Source organism: Hakea prostrata, chromosome 8, assembly GCF_041222555.1.
Source record: "Hakea prostrata isolate BN-2017 chromosome 8, UWA_Hpros_2, whole genome shotgun sequence".
In the NCBI taxonomy this organism is placed as follows: Eukaryota; Viridiplantae; Streptophyta; class Magnoliopsida; order Proteales; family Proteaceae; genus Hakea; species Hakea prostrata.
In genome coordinates this window covers 26726083-26743018 of record NC_142607.1, presented here as the reverse complement: position 1 = coordinate 26743018, position 16936 = coordinate 26726083, and the positions used below count along the sequence as shown (strand labels likewise).

At 38.0% G+C, this 16936-nt stretch overlaps 1 protein-coding gene across 1 annotated transcript; it reads left to right on the top strand.

The window, feature by feature from the left end:
- Window positions 1-13807: 13807 nt before the first annotated feature.
- On the top strand, window positions 13808-15818 carry LOC149007475 (Ras guanine nucleotide exchange factor K). Its single transcript, XM_089166467.1, has 3 exons — window positions 13808-14830; window positions 15041-15326; window positions 15456-15818. Exons 1-3 carry the CDS (start codon window positions 13859-13861, stop codon window positions 15590-15592), a joined length of 1395 nt encoding a protein of 464 aa, XP_089022593.1. The 5' UTR covers window positions 13808-13858; the 3' UTR covers window positions 15593-15818.
- The last annotated feature ends 1118 nt before the right edge of the window (window positions 15819-16936 follow it).

The following is a 16936-nucleotide window of genomic DNA, read 5'->3' as shown; positions in this document are numbered from 1 at the left end:
CCCCCACACTTAAGCTCTTTAAACCCTCTCTTGAGTCTAGCTCTAGGCAAATAATTCAATCGAGAAGTCTCCTCTTATCTTCAGTCTACCAGTTCTAGTTGGTAGAGCATTGTCACAAAGATAAAAAGTGCCCAATTTTTTCTAGCTTTGGTAAGATAAATGTTTTAATTCCTTGCTTAGATACAAAATGAGAGTTTAAGTGTTTTAAAAATCCCATCTGATGTAATGAACACCCTCTTGAGAGAATAGTAATGGGTTTTACATTTTGAGACTGAGGTTGAATCGGTAAATAGGAACTCCAGGTAGTCCAAAAGGTTTGACCATCTAGTTATCTTGTATTGCCTTGTGCTTATGGTGACAAGTTGAGACCGATTTTAGACTATTTAAATGTGAAGTGAATTGAAGTATAATGTGAAAAAAAAAAAAAAAAAAAAAAGAATCTACTGAAGTTTAAAGTTTAGACCTCCTTCTTAGTAACCGGGTCTTGGTGTCACCAACATCGTGCCTCGCGTCAAACAGTTGGGGTGTCATTGGTCTAGTCTTGGCCTGTAGCCTAGTTGGCTTGAGTAAGTAAGTTCGAGGGGTATTCTACACCTAGTCCCTTAAGGCCATCTGGCTTGAGAGCGGCTAACCCAACACTCGTTACATAGGCCATCTAGAAAGCTTAAGAGGCAAGACATTGCACAGACTAGAACTGTGAGCATTAAAGAAAGAAGTGAATTAATGTGCTTATAAAGGTGAAATGTCTAAGAAGGTCAATATTGCTTCGATCTTGAGTTCTTGGTATTATTTGGTACAAAGTTTAGTCTTATCTGAGGGTGAATTGGTAGACTAAAGATAAGAGGAGACTTCTTGATTGAATTGTTTGCCTAGAGCTAGATTCAATAGAGGGTGTAAAGAGCTTAAGTGTGGGGGTGCCTATATTCCCTTCAATCTTTAATGGAGTGTCTTTGTCTTGGAATCTGTCTTTTTACTCTTACTATTGCCAGAATAATTAGAAGAGCACTTAAGAATTTTGTGTGTATATTCTCTGCAAACACTCACGAGACACAACTCGTCCATTAGGGTAACCTAGGGGTTTAAAGGCTTGTTGCACATGCTAAGTGCAACCGTGATTCCTACGAAAGAGAGTTAGGTTTTTCTTTATTTATTTCCCGTATTGCATTTATTGTTTTGTTTTGCTCGAGGACTAGCAAACACTCAAGTGTGGGGGTATTTGATAAGCATGCATTTACCATTATTTGTTTGATTTAATTCCCCATACTTATTTAATTAAAGAGAGCTAATTGAGTATTTTTGTGTATTTTTCAGGAATAAGGTGATTTTGGTTATTAGAGATAATATGGAGTAAAGGTGGCAAATATATTGGATATTGGTGGATTTTAAATCATGGCATTCAATCTTGCTGCTCAAGATATCATGAAAAGTGAGATCTTTGCCAAATTGGAAATAGGTGGAGGTCTAAAGAACAAAATTGGTAATAAATCTGAAAATCGGGTAAACAGACCTATCTTCATTATTTTGGGCATATCTCTCTCGTATTATCTTGGATTGCGGTGATTCAAGATGATATGGAACGATATTGAAAATATCTACAACTTTCTAGTTTTGAGTATTTCTAAAGTCCGAACGAATAAATGTCAAATATACGGGTAAAGAGAGGGGTTTCATTGTGTGCGTGAGACATAAAAGAGAAGCCAGCCACAGAGAAGAGAAAAAGATGGCGAACGTGAGTCTCATCTCTCTCATTGCTAAAGAAGAAGACCACATCTCTCTCTCTCTCTCTCTCTCTCTCTCTCTCTCTCTCTCTCTCTCTCTCTCTCTCTCTCTCTCCCCCCCTATGTTTCATCTATTTTTCTTATGAACTTTGTGATAATGAGTAGCTAGTTCCTTTTCTTTGGGATGTAGATGAACCATGCTTATTTCATTAATTTGATTGTTCTATCTCTTCTAGTTGATTGTGTTTGAGTCTGGCCAAAGATGTTCTATAGCTCAACAAACTAAGCGTGCCAAGCTTCTGTGAAGGACAATAGTCTTGCAAAAATATGGCATATCTAGGAAGACCATCCCTAATTTACTTTGAAGTGTAGAGATTGGGGATTCGAAATCCCAAAGATCTTCACATATTCATAGTTAGCGTTTTTTCATTAATTAGTAGATTTAGTTTAAATTTAGTTTTGTTGAATTCAATCTTAGTGACTTAGCCTTTTAGTTCCCCATAGTTCGACCCCGTACTTTATGCTTGCTAAATTAGTATAGGATTTTATTTTTGATTGGTTAGCGACACGATCAGTAATTGTTGATAGGTTGACCAAATCAGCCCATTTCATTCCTATGAAGATCACTCATACTTTGGATAAGCTAGCTAGGATTTATATGAACAATGTAGTTCGTTTGCACGGAGTGCCAGTGAGTATAGTTTCTGATCGTGATCCTAATTTCACCTCAAGGTTTTGGAACAGTTTGCAAAAGGCCTTGGGAACCCAATTGAATTTGAGTATATCTCATCACCCACAGTCTGATGGACAGTCTGAGCAGACAATTCAGATTTTGGACGATATGCTCAGATCTTGTGTTGTTGATATGGGTGGCAATTGGGATGAACACTTAGCTTTGGTTGAGTTTGCCTATAACAATAGTTATCAAGCAACAATAGGCATGGCTCCATTTAAGGCATAGTATGGTAATACTTATAGAACGCCTTGTATTGGACTGAGACCAATGAAAGAAAAGTCTTAGGTCCGTAAATGATTGAAGCTACAAGCACAATGGTCGACATGATAAGAAAAAGGATCAAGTCTTCCCAGTCAAGACAGAAATCTTATGCTGATAAGAGAAGGACGGATTTGGAATTTCAAGTTGAAGAGAAATCTTTCTTAAAGGTTTCACCTATGAAAGGTGTGATGAGATTCAATGTTAAGGGAAAGCTTAGCCCTCGTTTCATCGGACCTTTTGAGATTCTTGAAAAGGTTGGACCTGTCGCATATCATTTGGCCTTGCCTCCATCTCTTGCTGGAGTTCATAATGTGTTTCATGTTTCAATGCTTCGAAAGTACATAGAGAATCCGGAACACATACTACAGCAAGCACCCGAAGGACTTAGTGCTGATCTTACTTATGATGAAGAGCCAGCCGAAATCCTAGATAAGAAGGACAATTAGTTGAGGAATCGCACCATCCCTTTGGTGAAGATTCGGTGGAAGAACCATACCCCTGAAGAAGCTTCTTGGGAGAAGGAAGAAGATATGAAGGAGAAGTTTCCTCATCTTTTTGGAAGTACAAGTACGCTATCAATTTCAAGGACGAAATTTCTTTTAGGTGGGGAGAATGTGAAATCCATCCCTATCTTAACCCTGACCTTGACCCGAAAACCCGGTTGTTTGTAGGTCCGAAGACCCGAAGCAAAGGAAGAAGCCAACTATGGGCCATCTCAGTTGAAGACATGGTGTTTGACCCAAAACCCATGGAGATTGATGATGGAGTTCCATACTTGGAAGTCTATGCAGATCTGGAAAGAAAGTTGCAGCTTGGCGAAGGTGAGTCTAATTGATGGACTTGTAGTATAGTTAGACATGATTCAAAGGCATTTTTCTATACTAGATAAGTCTTATGTTGTGTTGGGAGAAGCCCATGAGGTTTGGACTTGAGTTGGGCCTCCAATTCCCTGTTTGGGCCTTGCTGACCAGCTTGGTCAATTGATTGGTCGATTGGGCCAATCGACCAAGCAGTCGACCAACAGGGTGTTAGATCCGAGAAAATCCAAGTTTAGGGTTTTTCACTTTCTATTTAAGTTAACTTCGTGTTTCTCAGTATCCTCTGCCTCCAAAACTCTCTGAGAACATGGGAAGACTCTTTCGAAGCTCTCTCTAGTGATTTTGAAGGATCTTTGCGAGATATGAAGCTTCTCATCTCCGATCTGTCAATCCAAGGTTAGTAATCATTCTGTGTTGTGAATTATTCTTCTACAATCTTATTCTTGATTTGAGATTGGGAAGAAGATGCTGCATTCTTGAAACCATCTATTCCATGATCTCATTCTATTCTTAAGGGTTTATGATCAACATCATAATCTTAACCTTAATCCTTGATAAACTCTCCTTTTGAAACCCTAATTTTACCCTTTCTAATCACTTTCTTAACATGATTGAATCTAATTTTCATGATGGAATTGTGAATGAATTCTGATTATCTTCTAGAATTAGATCTAATCTCCTTTAATCTTTCCCGTGGATTCATAGTCTATTTTTCATCAAATTCTAGGGTTTTCACCCAATTGGGGAAACCATGATTTCAAATTAGAAGGTAGTGTTTTTAATCATTATTAAGGCCTAATCTATACTCCTTTAGTGTTAGAATACTGTTCTAAAGGTTTCCTCCAAGTTCCATGAAGTTTCGAATCTTGTAGATTGAGTTTCGGGTCAAAATCCACTAATTTATTTCGTACTGACTCAATTGGTCGACTAGGTTAGTAGACCAACCAATCGACTAAGCAAGTTAGTAGCTCTGTTTTTCGCTCAGTTTGATTCGTTTGCTCTCTAATCTTTTAGGCTTCTTTCCTAATGTTGTATCTATGATTCTCTAGGGTTTATTTGCTAGGTTTGGAACCTCCCTCTTTGATCCTTGGATAATCATCAATGCTAATTAAGGTAAGGACAGTTATCTTCATAATGACATAGATTGCGAGTATGTTTGTTTATGATTTCGGAAACTCTTGGATTCGCTACTAATATTTTATTTTCTAATTATGATGTACTGCTGTAAGTACAGTAGTACCTTACTTATGTTGTCTTTTCATTATTCAAGTATATAGGTATGCTTACTCATGTATGTTGTTAATGAATGCTTTTACATATTCTCTTATGTGATGAGATGTCGGTTATGTATGATGTGACTGATCTATGAATGTGTTTGAATAGGTATGATTTGCGATTGGGAAGTGTCCTTTTGACATTTCTGTCCTTGGACATTAGTGGAAATAGTATGGGATGTTTCCAATGATGCCCCTTGACACTTTCCCAGATTATTGGTTGTCATACCTAGGGTTGTCTAGCAGTGTCTAGCTAGGATGTCCCCGTTATATCAGACCCGATTCGGAAGGGTATTGAGACCGAACGACTCGTGGTAGCAAAGGGGATTCACGGGCACTCAAGACCGGTAACCAATCCGTGAGAGGACATGAGTCACATTGTGGATAATTGAAAGGGGCCATTTATTGGTAGGGTTGCAAATAGCTAGACTTGGGCTCATTGGCGCTCAAGACCGGTAACCAACCCGTGAGAGGACATGAGAGCTTCCCGTTTATTATATGTGGATGACCAATAGGGTTGATGAGTCCATATTCAGGGACTATGTTGACTCTAGTGCGAAGGATACCGGAAAGGATCGCCAGGGGCGAGGAATGGATGTATCTGGAACTGAGTTGATATGACTGAGTAGATGACATGCATTGGGCTAGGCTTAACCTTGACATGCGCCAGTACTTAGACCAATAGTGATGTGAGAGAGCGGTGACCTAACCCCCAGCCATGGATTATCCCGAGGGATGAAGGACCCACTACCAACCAGTGTTGTGAGATGGGACCCTCCTAAAGAAGAACAGTGCTCTGACTTAAAGCATGTCTGCGAATAGAGACCAGCATACATAGAGTTTAGATGCATACATACATTGTCTGTTTCATATTGCGTTGCATTTTGTTATGATCTGCAGCATGTTATTTATGTTGTTTTGATTTAACTTGCCTTACTGAGTTCATTCGAACTCACTCCTTTTTCTGCAACCTCTTGTGTTAGATTCCTTTACAGGTACTGATTTCTATGAAGGGCAATATGAAGAAGCACCAGTTGAAGAAGCGTACTACACACAAGGTGTTGGCTACAATGAAGATCACATTGATGATCCCACGTTTGGTCACATTGCGTACTACGATTAGACCTAATGTGGAGTGGGAACGTCTTAGTTGGATTGATGAAGTCCACTATTTTAAAGACGTTATCTATAGAGTAGAAAACTCTTAGTTTAGTTCATTTTCATTCCTTTACTTTCTTTTGAGAACATTTGTATTCTTTTAGACTTATGTGCTACATTTCCGCTATAATTGTGGAGTGAGATTCCGCCTCACTCTACTCATTTTTTATGTTTACATCTGGTATCATTTTTCCGCACTCGATTATACTTGTTATTCATTTCCTTGTTTGGATCTTTTATTTATAATATTATACATTGATTATATTTGTTCATGATTATGTTGTTGTCTATGTGGGAGGATGATTTCCTAGATACTTGATTTTCAGGGCTGTGGATCACACACTCGGGTATGCCAGATAGGGTACCGGCTGGGTGGATGTGACATTAAGGAGGATGAAACTCAGCAAGACACAAGATGCTTATGAAATCCCAATTGAAGTATGGAAGAGCTTAGGAACCCATGGACTAGTTTGGTTGACTAAGTTGTTTAATAAGATTATGAGCACAGGAAAAATGGCCGATGAATGGAGGAGAAGCGTCATGGTTCCAATCTACAAAAATAAAAGAGATATTCAAAGTTATAATGACTATAGGGGCATTAAATTGATGAGTCATACAATGAAATTATGGGAGAGGATAATTGAAACCCGTTTGAGACACTTAACTCCAGTTACAGAGAACCAATTTGGGTTTATGCCGGGAATATGTACAACGGATGCTACTTACCTAATTAGGAGACTTATGGAAAGGTATAGGGAATGTAGGGAAGACCTTCATATGGTATTTATTGACTTAGAAAAAGCTTATAATAGAGTCCCTAGAGCGTTAATTTGGCAAGTACTAGAGAAAAGAAGTGTTGCAAGTAAATATGTAGATATAGTTAAAAATATTTATGATGGTTCAGTGACTAATGTTAGAACAGTGGTGGGACAAAGTAATGAATTCTCGATAACAGTTGGGCTACATCAAGTCAACTTTAAGCCCATATCTATTTGCACTGGTAATGGATGAATTAACCAAAGACATTCAAGATGTGGTCCCCTGGTGTATGCTTTCTGCGGATGATATTGTGTTGATTGATGAAACCCAAGTGGGGATTAATACCAAATTAGAATCATGGAGAGTAGCTTTGGAATCACAAGGCTTTAAACTTAGTAGATCGAAGATAGAATATCTAGTTTGTAACTTTAGTCATAATCGGGCAGATGATGAGGTGGTGATACTTGATGATAAAGAGATTCCTCAAAGTGATTGTTTTAGGTACCTAGGTTCAATCATAAGTAAAAGAAGTGATTTAGAAGATGAGGTTTCCCAAAGAACTAAAATAGGGTGGATGAAGTGGAGAGGTACGTCCAGGGTCTTATGTGATCGGCGTATTCCATTAAAGCTTAAAGGAAAATTTTATAGGACCGTTGTTCGACCAGCTATGATATACGGTGCATAATGTTGGGCTATTAAAAAGAATCATATAGATTAACTCAGTATAGCAGAAATGAGGATGCTAAGATGGATGGGTGGCAAAACTAGGATAGATAAGATAATAAATTATCATATTAAAGTTGGCCTGGGAGTTGCTCCAATAAATGATAAGCTTCGAAAAAGTCGTTTGAGGTGGCACGGCCACATTCAATGGAGACCTATAAATGCCCCTGTACTGTGAAGTGATATAATCCATATTGAAGGAACTAGAAGAGGAGAAGTTGTGAGAAATGATAAGTATAGATTAGGTCTTGTATCTAGCATGGCCTCGAACAGAATTGATTGGAGGGCAAGAATCCATGTAGCTGACCCCATTTAGTTGGGACAAGGCTTATTGTTATTGTTGTTGTTGTTGTTGTTGTTGGGCTAGAGTTGTTGTCCTTTGCTTTCTTATTCCCGTTGAGATCCTGAGATTGTTATATTACAGCTCTTGCTGCCATATTAACAGTTACAAATTTAGTTTGCACTTTACATGTTTTCCCGATAATGTCTAAGTTGAATCCGAATAGGGTATCAAATTGAAATCCGAAGATTGGTGTATTGCAGAGGTTAGTGTCATGGCAAGTTGCACTTAACAGGTTTGAATGTTGACATCAATTCGAATCAAGAGAGGCGTCATTCTTACAATCCGTGATGTTCGCACCAGTAATCCTTCTGCGTCTCTGTTTTGTTAGTTTTCATATCTGGGTTTCTATTTATGTTTTGATTTCTGCGTGAGCTTTTGGCATTTTTGACGTTTTAAAGCTCCTCTTAGTTTTTCACTAGGATGGGTGTTTTGCTAGCTGATGATATGCAGGTGGGTTTTTAATATAACGAGTCTGGAAACTTTGGGTTTTGGTTTTGATTTCTGCATGGGTTTTTGGTATTTTCATGATTTGAAGCTCCTCTGTGTTTTCCATTAAGATGTATTTCTATTGGCTGATTATGGCTAGGTGTGTTTTAAGTATAATGAATCTAAAAATTTTGGATTTCTCTTTTTGATTGGGTTGCAAATGGAACGGATCTAGGTTCTGGCTAATTTTCATTATTTTTTAGACTTCTTTGGATTTTTCTTCCTATGATTAAACATTTGTGGAAGCCTCTTCTTCTGTAATATGTGCCTACAACTCCATTTTGAGAACAAGATGATGGGTTGCCTAATCATTTGGTTTTTTGTTGAAATCTTTTCAAACTGATATTTTAAAGAATATGAGAAAAGGAAGATGAAATTTGTATAAGGTGAACCAAAGAGATTCAAGGTTACCTCTTTTTATATCCAGAACCAATTTTGACAGCATACCATATGGTGATCAGTTGATGGCATGCATGAGATATGTTTTTTCAGCTTTGAGCATGGTTCTAAAAATCTTCTGGATCTAATTCCTGCCGAAAAATCTTCCTTTTCTGTATGAAAATTTTGTGAAGTATAACATCATAAACTACAGACTGAATCAACCAATGCTACTGGAGTGATTTTATACATTTACAGATGCAAGTTGTTGTTGTTGTTTTTTTTTTTTTTTTCATTTCATCATTCAGTAAGTAGTTTCGTCAAATGAAAGATTTACTAATTTGATCAGTGAGGGAAAGTTCATGTCACGAGACCAAATTTTTTTTCTTCTTTTACAATCTCAAGGTTGAGAAATTAGTTCATTAGGTTTCTTAATTTTCATATATTTTCTTTCGGAGTTGAAATTTGATTTTTTTAAATTACGAAATAGTGGCCTTTGCCGGTTAATTATTCAGCTTATATCTTGGTTTAATAGTTTCTTCTGGTGTGTGAAATTGAATAATTACTGCAGAAACTACAGACTCATGTGATAAATAAGAGCTGCAATCCCGAGTGGAATGAAGACTTGACTCTCTCTGTTCAAGAGTCTGTTGTTCTAGTCAAGCTTGTAAGTATTGCTTACATGCTTTTGTTTGCCTCACATATAGGGTTATGGCATCTGATGGCTAAATTCTTTTGTCATCACTTCATGTGAACCTTTTGCTTATTTATCTCCTTAGACCAAAGATGGTTTTTTTTTTGTGTAAAATAGATTTCAATAGTTGCTGAAGATTCTGGTTCTCTAAGTTATTGTCACCTGCCATAGGATTGCTTTAAGTGTAACCGGGTAAGTGAGCCTTTAGGAATACCTTTTCATATGAGATGTCATACTACAACTATTTTGTAATTTATAATGATGGATCTTTGATACCTTTGGTATTAGGTTTCTAATTCTTAGATCTGGCCTGTTTGTTAAATTTTGAAAACCTTAAAAGTTGGTTTCAGCATAGAATTCTCTTTTCCACTCCAACTAAATATGAGAGAGAAACCAGAAAATTGGTGGTATTATGATCTTGGAGTGATGATTTTATTTTCCATATTTGGGGGGAGATCTTGTCTCCGAAAGGAGGTTGCCCATGGCCTTCGAAAGTCCTATTGTTTCTAAGTTTCCACTGTTTATATGATGGGCCTCACATTAGGCTCCACAAATGCCTCTTCTTAACTAAAACTTGACTTGGATCAAACACCTGGAGAGCTTCTTCTATGTTTTCCTCTATTAATAATCAATTGTCGTATGCTGAGCTAAAGTTAAAATCATTTAATGAACTGTATCTTACTTCCATGGCATGGTGGCATTTTAGAGAAGATCACTTGTTGATTCTATGATAACTGAAAGGCATTGTGGAGGTGCAATTTCCTTTGATAATCAAACTAATGGTTAAGAACCTCTAAACAAAAAATCCACCTGAAAGAGTAAACTTTGGGCAATATGGATTAGGCCCTAGCTCTTAACTGAGTGAGGCCCAACTAGGATTTAAACCTTCCTTTTTTTTCCCCAACAAAATTCGTGAATATATGATATGTTATTCTCTTTTGAGTTTAGCAATTGGTTTTCCTTTCTGCCCTCATTGTGATGGTTTTGTGTGATTGCAGACTGTATGACAATGACACATTGAGCGAGAATGACAAAATGGACAGAGTTCAAGATCAACACCTTTATTGTTGCACTAAAGATGACTCAACTTCAACGGGCCCTTCATTTCCCAGTGGTTCAACTTTGAAAATAGGTTTAAATTCAGGAGTATTCCAAATTCAGCTGTCTTGAACAGTCATATAGTAGTGTATCCCTATATGTAGTTTGCATATTAGGGGTGTTTCTGAAGTAATAATGTAAGCATATATTTTTTGGGGGGAGGGGGGCATGTAAAAAATGTTATAAGAAACTACTTGATCAGTTGTTTACAAAGAAAACATATAATTTTTAGACTTAAATTCACTCAACGAACAAAAAAAGTTGAGTTATACAAATAAAAATTATATTTGAGAACACATCACACGTGCATATGCACGTGTGTCATCACTAGTATAAACAAAATAATCAACTCTTTGCTGCCCGATGTAAGACTAAATTTTTCATTATAGAAATCATAAGATAAAAGACATGATTAAAACATATATTTAAATAAAAAATAATATACATTAAGTTTTAAACATTTTTTCAATAGACTTCAAATGACAAACTCTAGATAGGCAAATATATCAACTACCTTTAAAAAGCATCATAAAATTTATGGCCTTCATTCTTCTTCTTTTTGTTGGAGGGCAGAGAGCTCACGAGATGCAACAAGGTTCTGTTTACTTTTTCTTCTTTTGAACCAACTTTGTGTGTTACTAAAGCTTTCTGCACTTTCGGTTTGTTGATTATTACTTTCTGTTTCTTTAATATGTAGACAGCGCCAGGTGATGTATTGAACCATTTTTGAGAAACAAATTAGATCAGACCAGTTCTTGATCTGCAGAGGGAACTAAGTCAATGCTGGCGGTTCGTAGGGATGTAAATAAAAACTTATTCAGCCTGAACCGGCCTGAACCTGTCCTCCCAGCACATCGTTTTAATCCAAAGGTTGGGTTTGGTTACAAATTAACTAACTTGATAGGGTCCAACAAGGTTTGAGTTTAATTATTCTCAGGTCAACTCGGTTAGGCTCTACCTGATTCTGTGTTAATTTAGTTAAATTAAAATTATATATAAATTGAGTTTGAATAATTATTTAATTAATTATTTTACTAACCACCTAAGGGTTTAATTCACTTGACAAACATGAACACTTCAGAATTAAAAGATTTAGAGTTTAAACTTCCTTAGTGCTACTAACTCATGCATATTGATTTGTTTTCAAGATAGATAAAAATTAATTTGGGCAAATAAAAGGAAACAAACTATAAGTGAGTATGGCATTGGGGAACCATTGGCTGGGTAGAGTTTGGATTTGAGACTCTCAAACCCTAGCAAGATTTAGTACAGTTTGGATTTGGAATTCAGATTGGCCCGACCCAAGCCTACCCATTAACATCCCAAGTGGTTCGACTACTTTAATCAGATCAATCACGGACGATCAATCACGGACGCATTAAAAAAACAGAATCACAAGAAAAACCTAATTTTCAACCAAACCAGATCGCACCAGTCCTTGGTTAGCAGAGGGGACATAGTTAATTGGCGGTTCAAATAATTTAATCAGATTCCTGGTTCTTTCTTCTTTCATTCTCCACCTCACTATACAAAGAGGATGTACTCCATAACAAGGGTCTTGGTGTCGGTCTGGCTTGGTCAAGCTTAACCTCATTCTCTTCCAAATTCTTTATTTTGTTTTATTTATTTATAACCTACGACATTGTCGCTGTTTTACAACATATTGAGAGAGTTGAGCAAGCAAAGAGAGAGGATCCAACAAAATTTATTGGTCTCACGTTGCCAATCTGGCTAAATAATCCACACACCTATTAGTTTCCCTAACTTCATACACCAAAATACACTCCTGAAACAAAGATCTCAAGTGAAGAATATCCTCAACAATGTATAGTATCACCCAATGTAGGCTGTAAGTACCCATTAAAGTCCTAATTGCCACTTTGGAATCTGAATACACAAAAACTTTGTTCATATGGATTTAATTACGTTAGATCAGCCAAAAATTATACATTAGTTAACACGTATACCAATATGAATCAACAAATCCAATATCAAATTCTATTTTGGTTGATTAAAACATAAATAAATTGTTCTATCGTACCACAATTTGAAGGGACTTGTTCAGTTGGTAAAATAGTAATTTATACTATAAATTCAACGACTTCAAACCTTTTTTGACACGTGCAACAAAAACCACCATATATTTAACTACTTCATAAAACCATTTCGGAGGACAGTAGTTAATAGGCAAATCTCAGTCAAATAAATTCGTTGATTTTTTTTTTTTGAAAAAAGAAAAGAATCCAGAAATATTTAAGGGACACGTGTCCAATTCTAAACATACATGCATGTGAATGATGGATTTTTATTGCGGCAGCTGGCTGCTGCCGATGGCTCTGATCGAGCCACGTCATCAAAATGAAAATCAACGGCTGAGATTAACATGGGTTTTGTATGATTTCTTCCCCTTCCTCAGTTTTCTTTTCCTCCGGTCCTTCTTCCCCGTCCCAACCCTCTCTTCGTTTTCTTCCCCACCCCCCGCGTGTTTTTGGGCCGATTCGAATCGCCTCCGGTGCTCCCCCCGGGGTCGCCTCGTTCTCGCTTCGTGGTCCCTTTCTCGCGGCGTTCATCGTTTTTTTCTTTTCCTCTTTTAAATCCCCGCTCTATAATCCTTCTTTCCTCTTTTATCCCTCGCTCTATAATCCATCCCTCGCCAATAATCATGTTCGCCATCCCGTTGGCCTTGGTTTCGCTGAGCCGTCCATTTGCTAATTTTAGATCTTCTTTCCTGGTTTTTCTTTGCGTCCGTGAGCATATTGGATTCCGGGCTTCGCCCTGCTTGTTTGTGCGGGACAATGCCTCATTACCTCGGATAGCTTGATTTTATCCGTAGATTTGATTTCTGGTTGCGTCTTGCGATACAACAACAATTAGCCATGGTCTACCCCGGTCTTGTTGAGTGCCGTTCCCCATTGGCCACTTAATGCTCATCAACCCTTCATCTCGCGGATTTATTTACACTGGGGCTTGTGGTTCCGGGACTGTATTCAAGTAACTGTACAATGGAGGACCATTCTTGGTGTGTCGCCGCTTGCGCCTTCCGGCGGGGTTCGGTGCCCGATTTCTCGGTCGTGCTTCCAATCCGGCCGGTGTGGGGAGCAGGGGGGTTTGGGTTCGGGTGATGAGGCCTGTTTTGTTTGGTAACTTTGGTTAGTGTGAGGATAATATTTACAATCACCTTTTATTGTTTAAATCTCAGCCATTGATTTTCATTTTGTGTGTGGCTCATCGGCCGTCGGCGCGCCGCGCTGCTGCCGCTATCCGTGATGATAGCGAGAGTTGAAAAATGTTAAATGGTGTTAGTATGCATATCTGGCGAAAAAGAGAGCTTCATATTTCCTTGGAGTTGAAAATTGTGAAACCTGTGGATCTTCAACTCCTCTAGATTCACTACCCCAGGCCACCATTAACTATGGAATCCATAAATTCATCCACCGATTCTGGTGACGCCGACACGCTTTTCGATGATGATGATATAAACATCTCATTTCCAGACCAGCCTGACTATGAGCCAACTCCGGCAACTGTTCCATTGCTACTCCGGCGATCCTATCTCCAATCAAAACCGACAACCATCCATGATGATGAGCTACGTAACTTCCAAATAAGCCTCAAGTGGTGTGCTCTTGATCATTCCTCTTGTGCAGGCAGGTTCATTTCCTATGTCACCTTCATCATTCTCACAGTTGTTGTCCCACTTGTTAGCTCTCTCACAGTTAAAGTACCAGCTGCAACTGCTTCACCCAAGGATTATGACCTAATTTCCTTAAACAAACTGGTTCAATTTCCAGAATCCAGCCTCGCCATTTTCGCATTTTTTACGCTTTCCTCGTTCTTCCGCCGATATGGCCTTCGACAGTTACTCTTCCTTGATGAAACACTTGAAGATGATTCTCCCTTTGTTCGGCGCGGTTACAAAAGAGAACTAGATAAGGCCTCTAGACACCTTGCAATCATCTTGCTGCCTTCGTTTTTCGTTGAGCTTGCACATAAAATCATATTCTTTTCCACTGTAAAAGTATCGATACCTTATGTAACTGCATCAATTCCGGCCAATTCGATCATGTTTATCGCCGTTTTGGCTTCGTGGGTTTACAGGACTGGTGTGTTCTTGTTGGTATGTGTGCTTTTCAGACTTACCTGCCAGCTTCAAATTCTGAGATTTGAAGGGCTTTATAAGTTCTTGGAAGGGAATACATCAGACGATGAAGTTATATTCCAGGAGCATAAGAGAATAAGAAGGCAATTATCTGTTACCAGCCATAGATACAGATATTTTATCATTGGTTGCTTGATTGTTATCTCAGTTAGTCATTTGGCAGCCTTGATGCTGGTATTGGAATCAAAATCAGAAAAGAGTTTCTTCAATTCAGGAGATATTTTGGTAAGTAGCCAAGAAGCAAAGCATCAAATTAACATGAAATGTTTCAGTTTGATTCTCAAAACTAAGATGCTTTTGTCTAGTTATTTGCTTGAGATATACATCAATTATCGCGAGCACCTTATTTCTTTCATGATGAAATTACAGAGATCTTTTGATTATGAAGATCTCAGCAATAGAATTTGATATGATTTTGTTCAAATGATGTTTTAGGTGTGCTCAGTTGTTCAGCTAAGTGGTTTCTTCTTGTGCCTAATGGGAGCTGCAAGAATCACACATAGAGCTCAAGGGATTGTAAGCGTTGCCACAAGATGGCATATACTGGTAACTTGTGCCTCCGCTAACAGTTCAGAGTCAGGGAAAGACATACTAGTTCCGGTGGCTAACGACACCCCACTGCCGCCATCAACGGCCTTAAAATGTTCGGGTGCTTCTGAATCTGAAGTTCGGAAACCAATCTCCTCGCAGAACACATCTTTCCAAACCAGGCAAGCTTTAGGTGAGCAGCAGTATTAAAATAAATTTGACACAAGTAACATGTTTTTCTACAAAAAAATTGACACAATTAACATGTTTATCCTACTCATCTATGTATATATAGTTTCTGAATCTTTTACCATGCTTGCAGTATCTTATCTGCAACACAACAATGGAGGCATTACGTTGTTTGGGTTCGCACTTGATCGTGGATTGCTTCACACACTTTTTGCTTTTGAACTTTCGCTAGTGTTATGGATCTTAAGTAAGGTGGTTAATCTATCTTGATCAAGGAAGTAGGCCATGGATTTTGAGTTCTTCTCATTATTCATTTCATCTTGTAACATATCTTAGTTGCATCTCTGTGTTGATTAATTAGATTTAACTAATTAAGGATTCCACCACAGAAAAAGAAAGAAAATTGTCCATTTTAATTTCCTGTTTCATCTGTAATGTACATGTAATTCCCAATTCTCAGAGTTACCTCATCAGAATCAGAATCTCAGTTGATGGATGTGCTTCTATAATTTTTATTTGAAATTAGTGCTATTTCGGAACAACGAAAAGGTCCTACGATTTGCTGGGGCTAGTAAGCTGTTATTGTTCCTCTATGTTTATCTCTCTATTGAATCATGTGTTAGGTACATAATTGATATTAACAAGTCTCTAGAAAGTTGAATTGCTTTAAGATATAACACCAGCCATCTTCTAGGTAAGTCTAGTCACTCTGATCCCTCGCGGACTAGTTAACTCTGTTGGGATCCCAGGTAAAGGGGTTCAGCCTCGCCAATCAATCATGGCTGGGGTTTAGGTCAACATTCTCTTACCACAACCATTGGCATGAGTATTGGCGCATGTTGAGGTTTCTAATCCAATGCAAGGTCATATGGTAACATACTACATGAAGTCCAGATACTTCCCCTATGGCACCAACCAACTCGGTTCCGTATCCTTCTCTACCTAGGAATGAGAACCCTTACGGATTGACTACCGTTGTTGGACTCTATTCCCTAACCTCTATGATCATCCACATATTGTTAGGGCGGATGCTTGGCGCTTCACGACTCCCTGTCCGCTCCTTGGATGTCCATGAGCCTAAACTCTAACATATGCAATCCTACCACTGTATGATCAACAGTGGACCATTGAATCTCCGCACGGACTGGTTACCGCTATAGAATGAAATAGAGTCACGTCACTTCTATCACAGGTCATTCGATTTCAATTCCCCTACCAAAAGGGTAGTAGCATATAAGGATACCTAGCCATGCAATCTAGACTCCCTAGGCATGTCATCTAGCAATCATGATAGTGTTGGGGGCATCAGTGAGCATGTGTCCCATACCACAGCCCTCTGATATCCCAAGCAATGGATACCCAAATGGATACCCTTCCATCATAGCTACATTGCATCAACTATTATATCATAATCATTCAATCTTTATCACAAAGTGATAAAGTATATGAACAACATCATTTACAACATACATTTAATTACAATTCAATGACTCATACAACTATAGAAAGTTACATAAGCAATGAATAATATAAGAATTAGACAATTCATCATATAGCATATCATCACATATAAATAAGAATGTGTGTCTTTACCTGTAAATATGTAAAAGCTTA

Excerpts from the sequence above, each read along its gene's own strand:
- LOC149007475 (XM_089166467.1), top strand. The coding sequence starts at position 13,859 with ATGGAATCCATAAATTCATCCACCGATTCTGGTGACGCCGACACGCTT. Across the intron at positions 14,831-15,040 it reads TCAATTCAGGAGATATTTTG|GTGTGCTCAGTTGTTCAGCT; the intron begins GTAAGTAGCCAA and ends ATGATGTTTTAG. Across the intron at positions 15,327-15,455 it reads CCAAACCAGGCAAGCTTTAG|TATCTTATCTGCAACACAAC; the intron begins GTGAGCAGCAGT and ends CCATGCTTGCAG.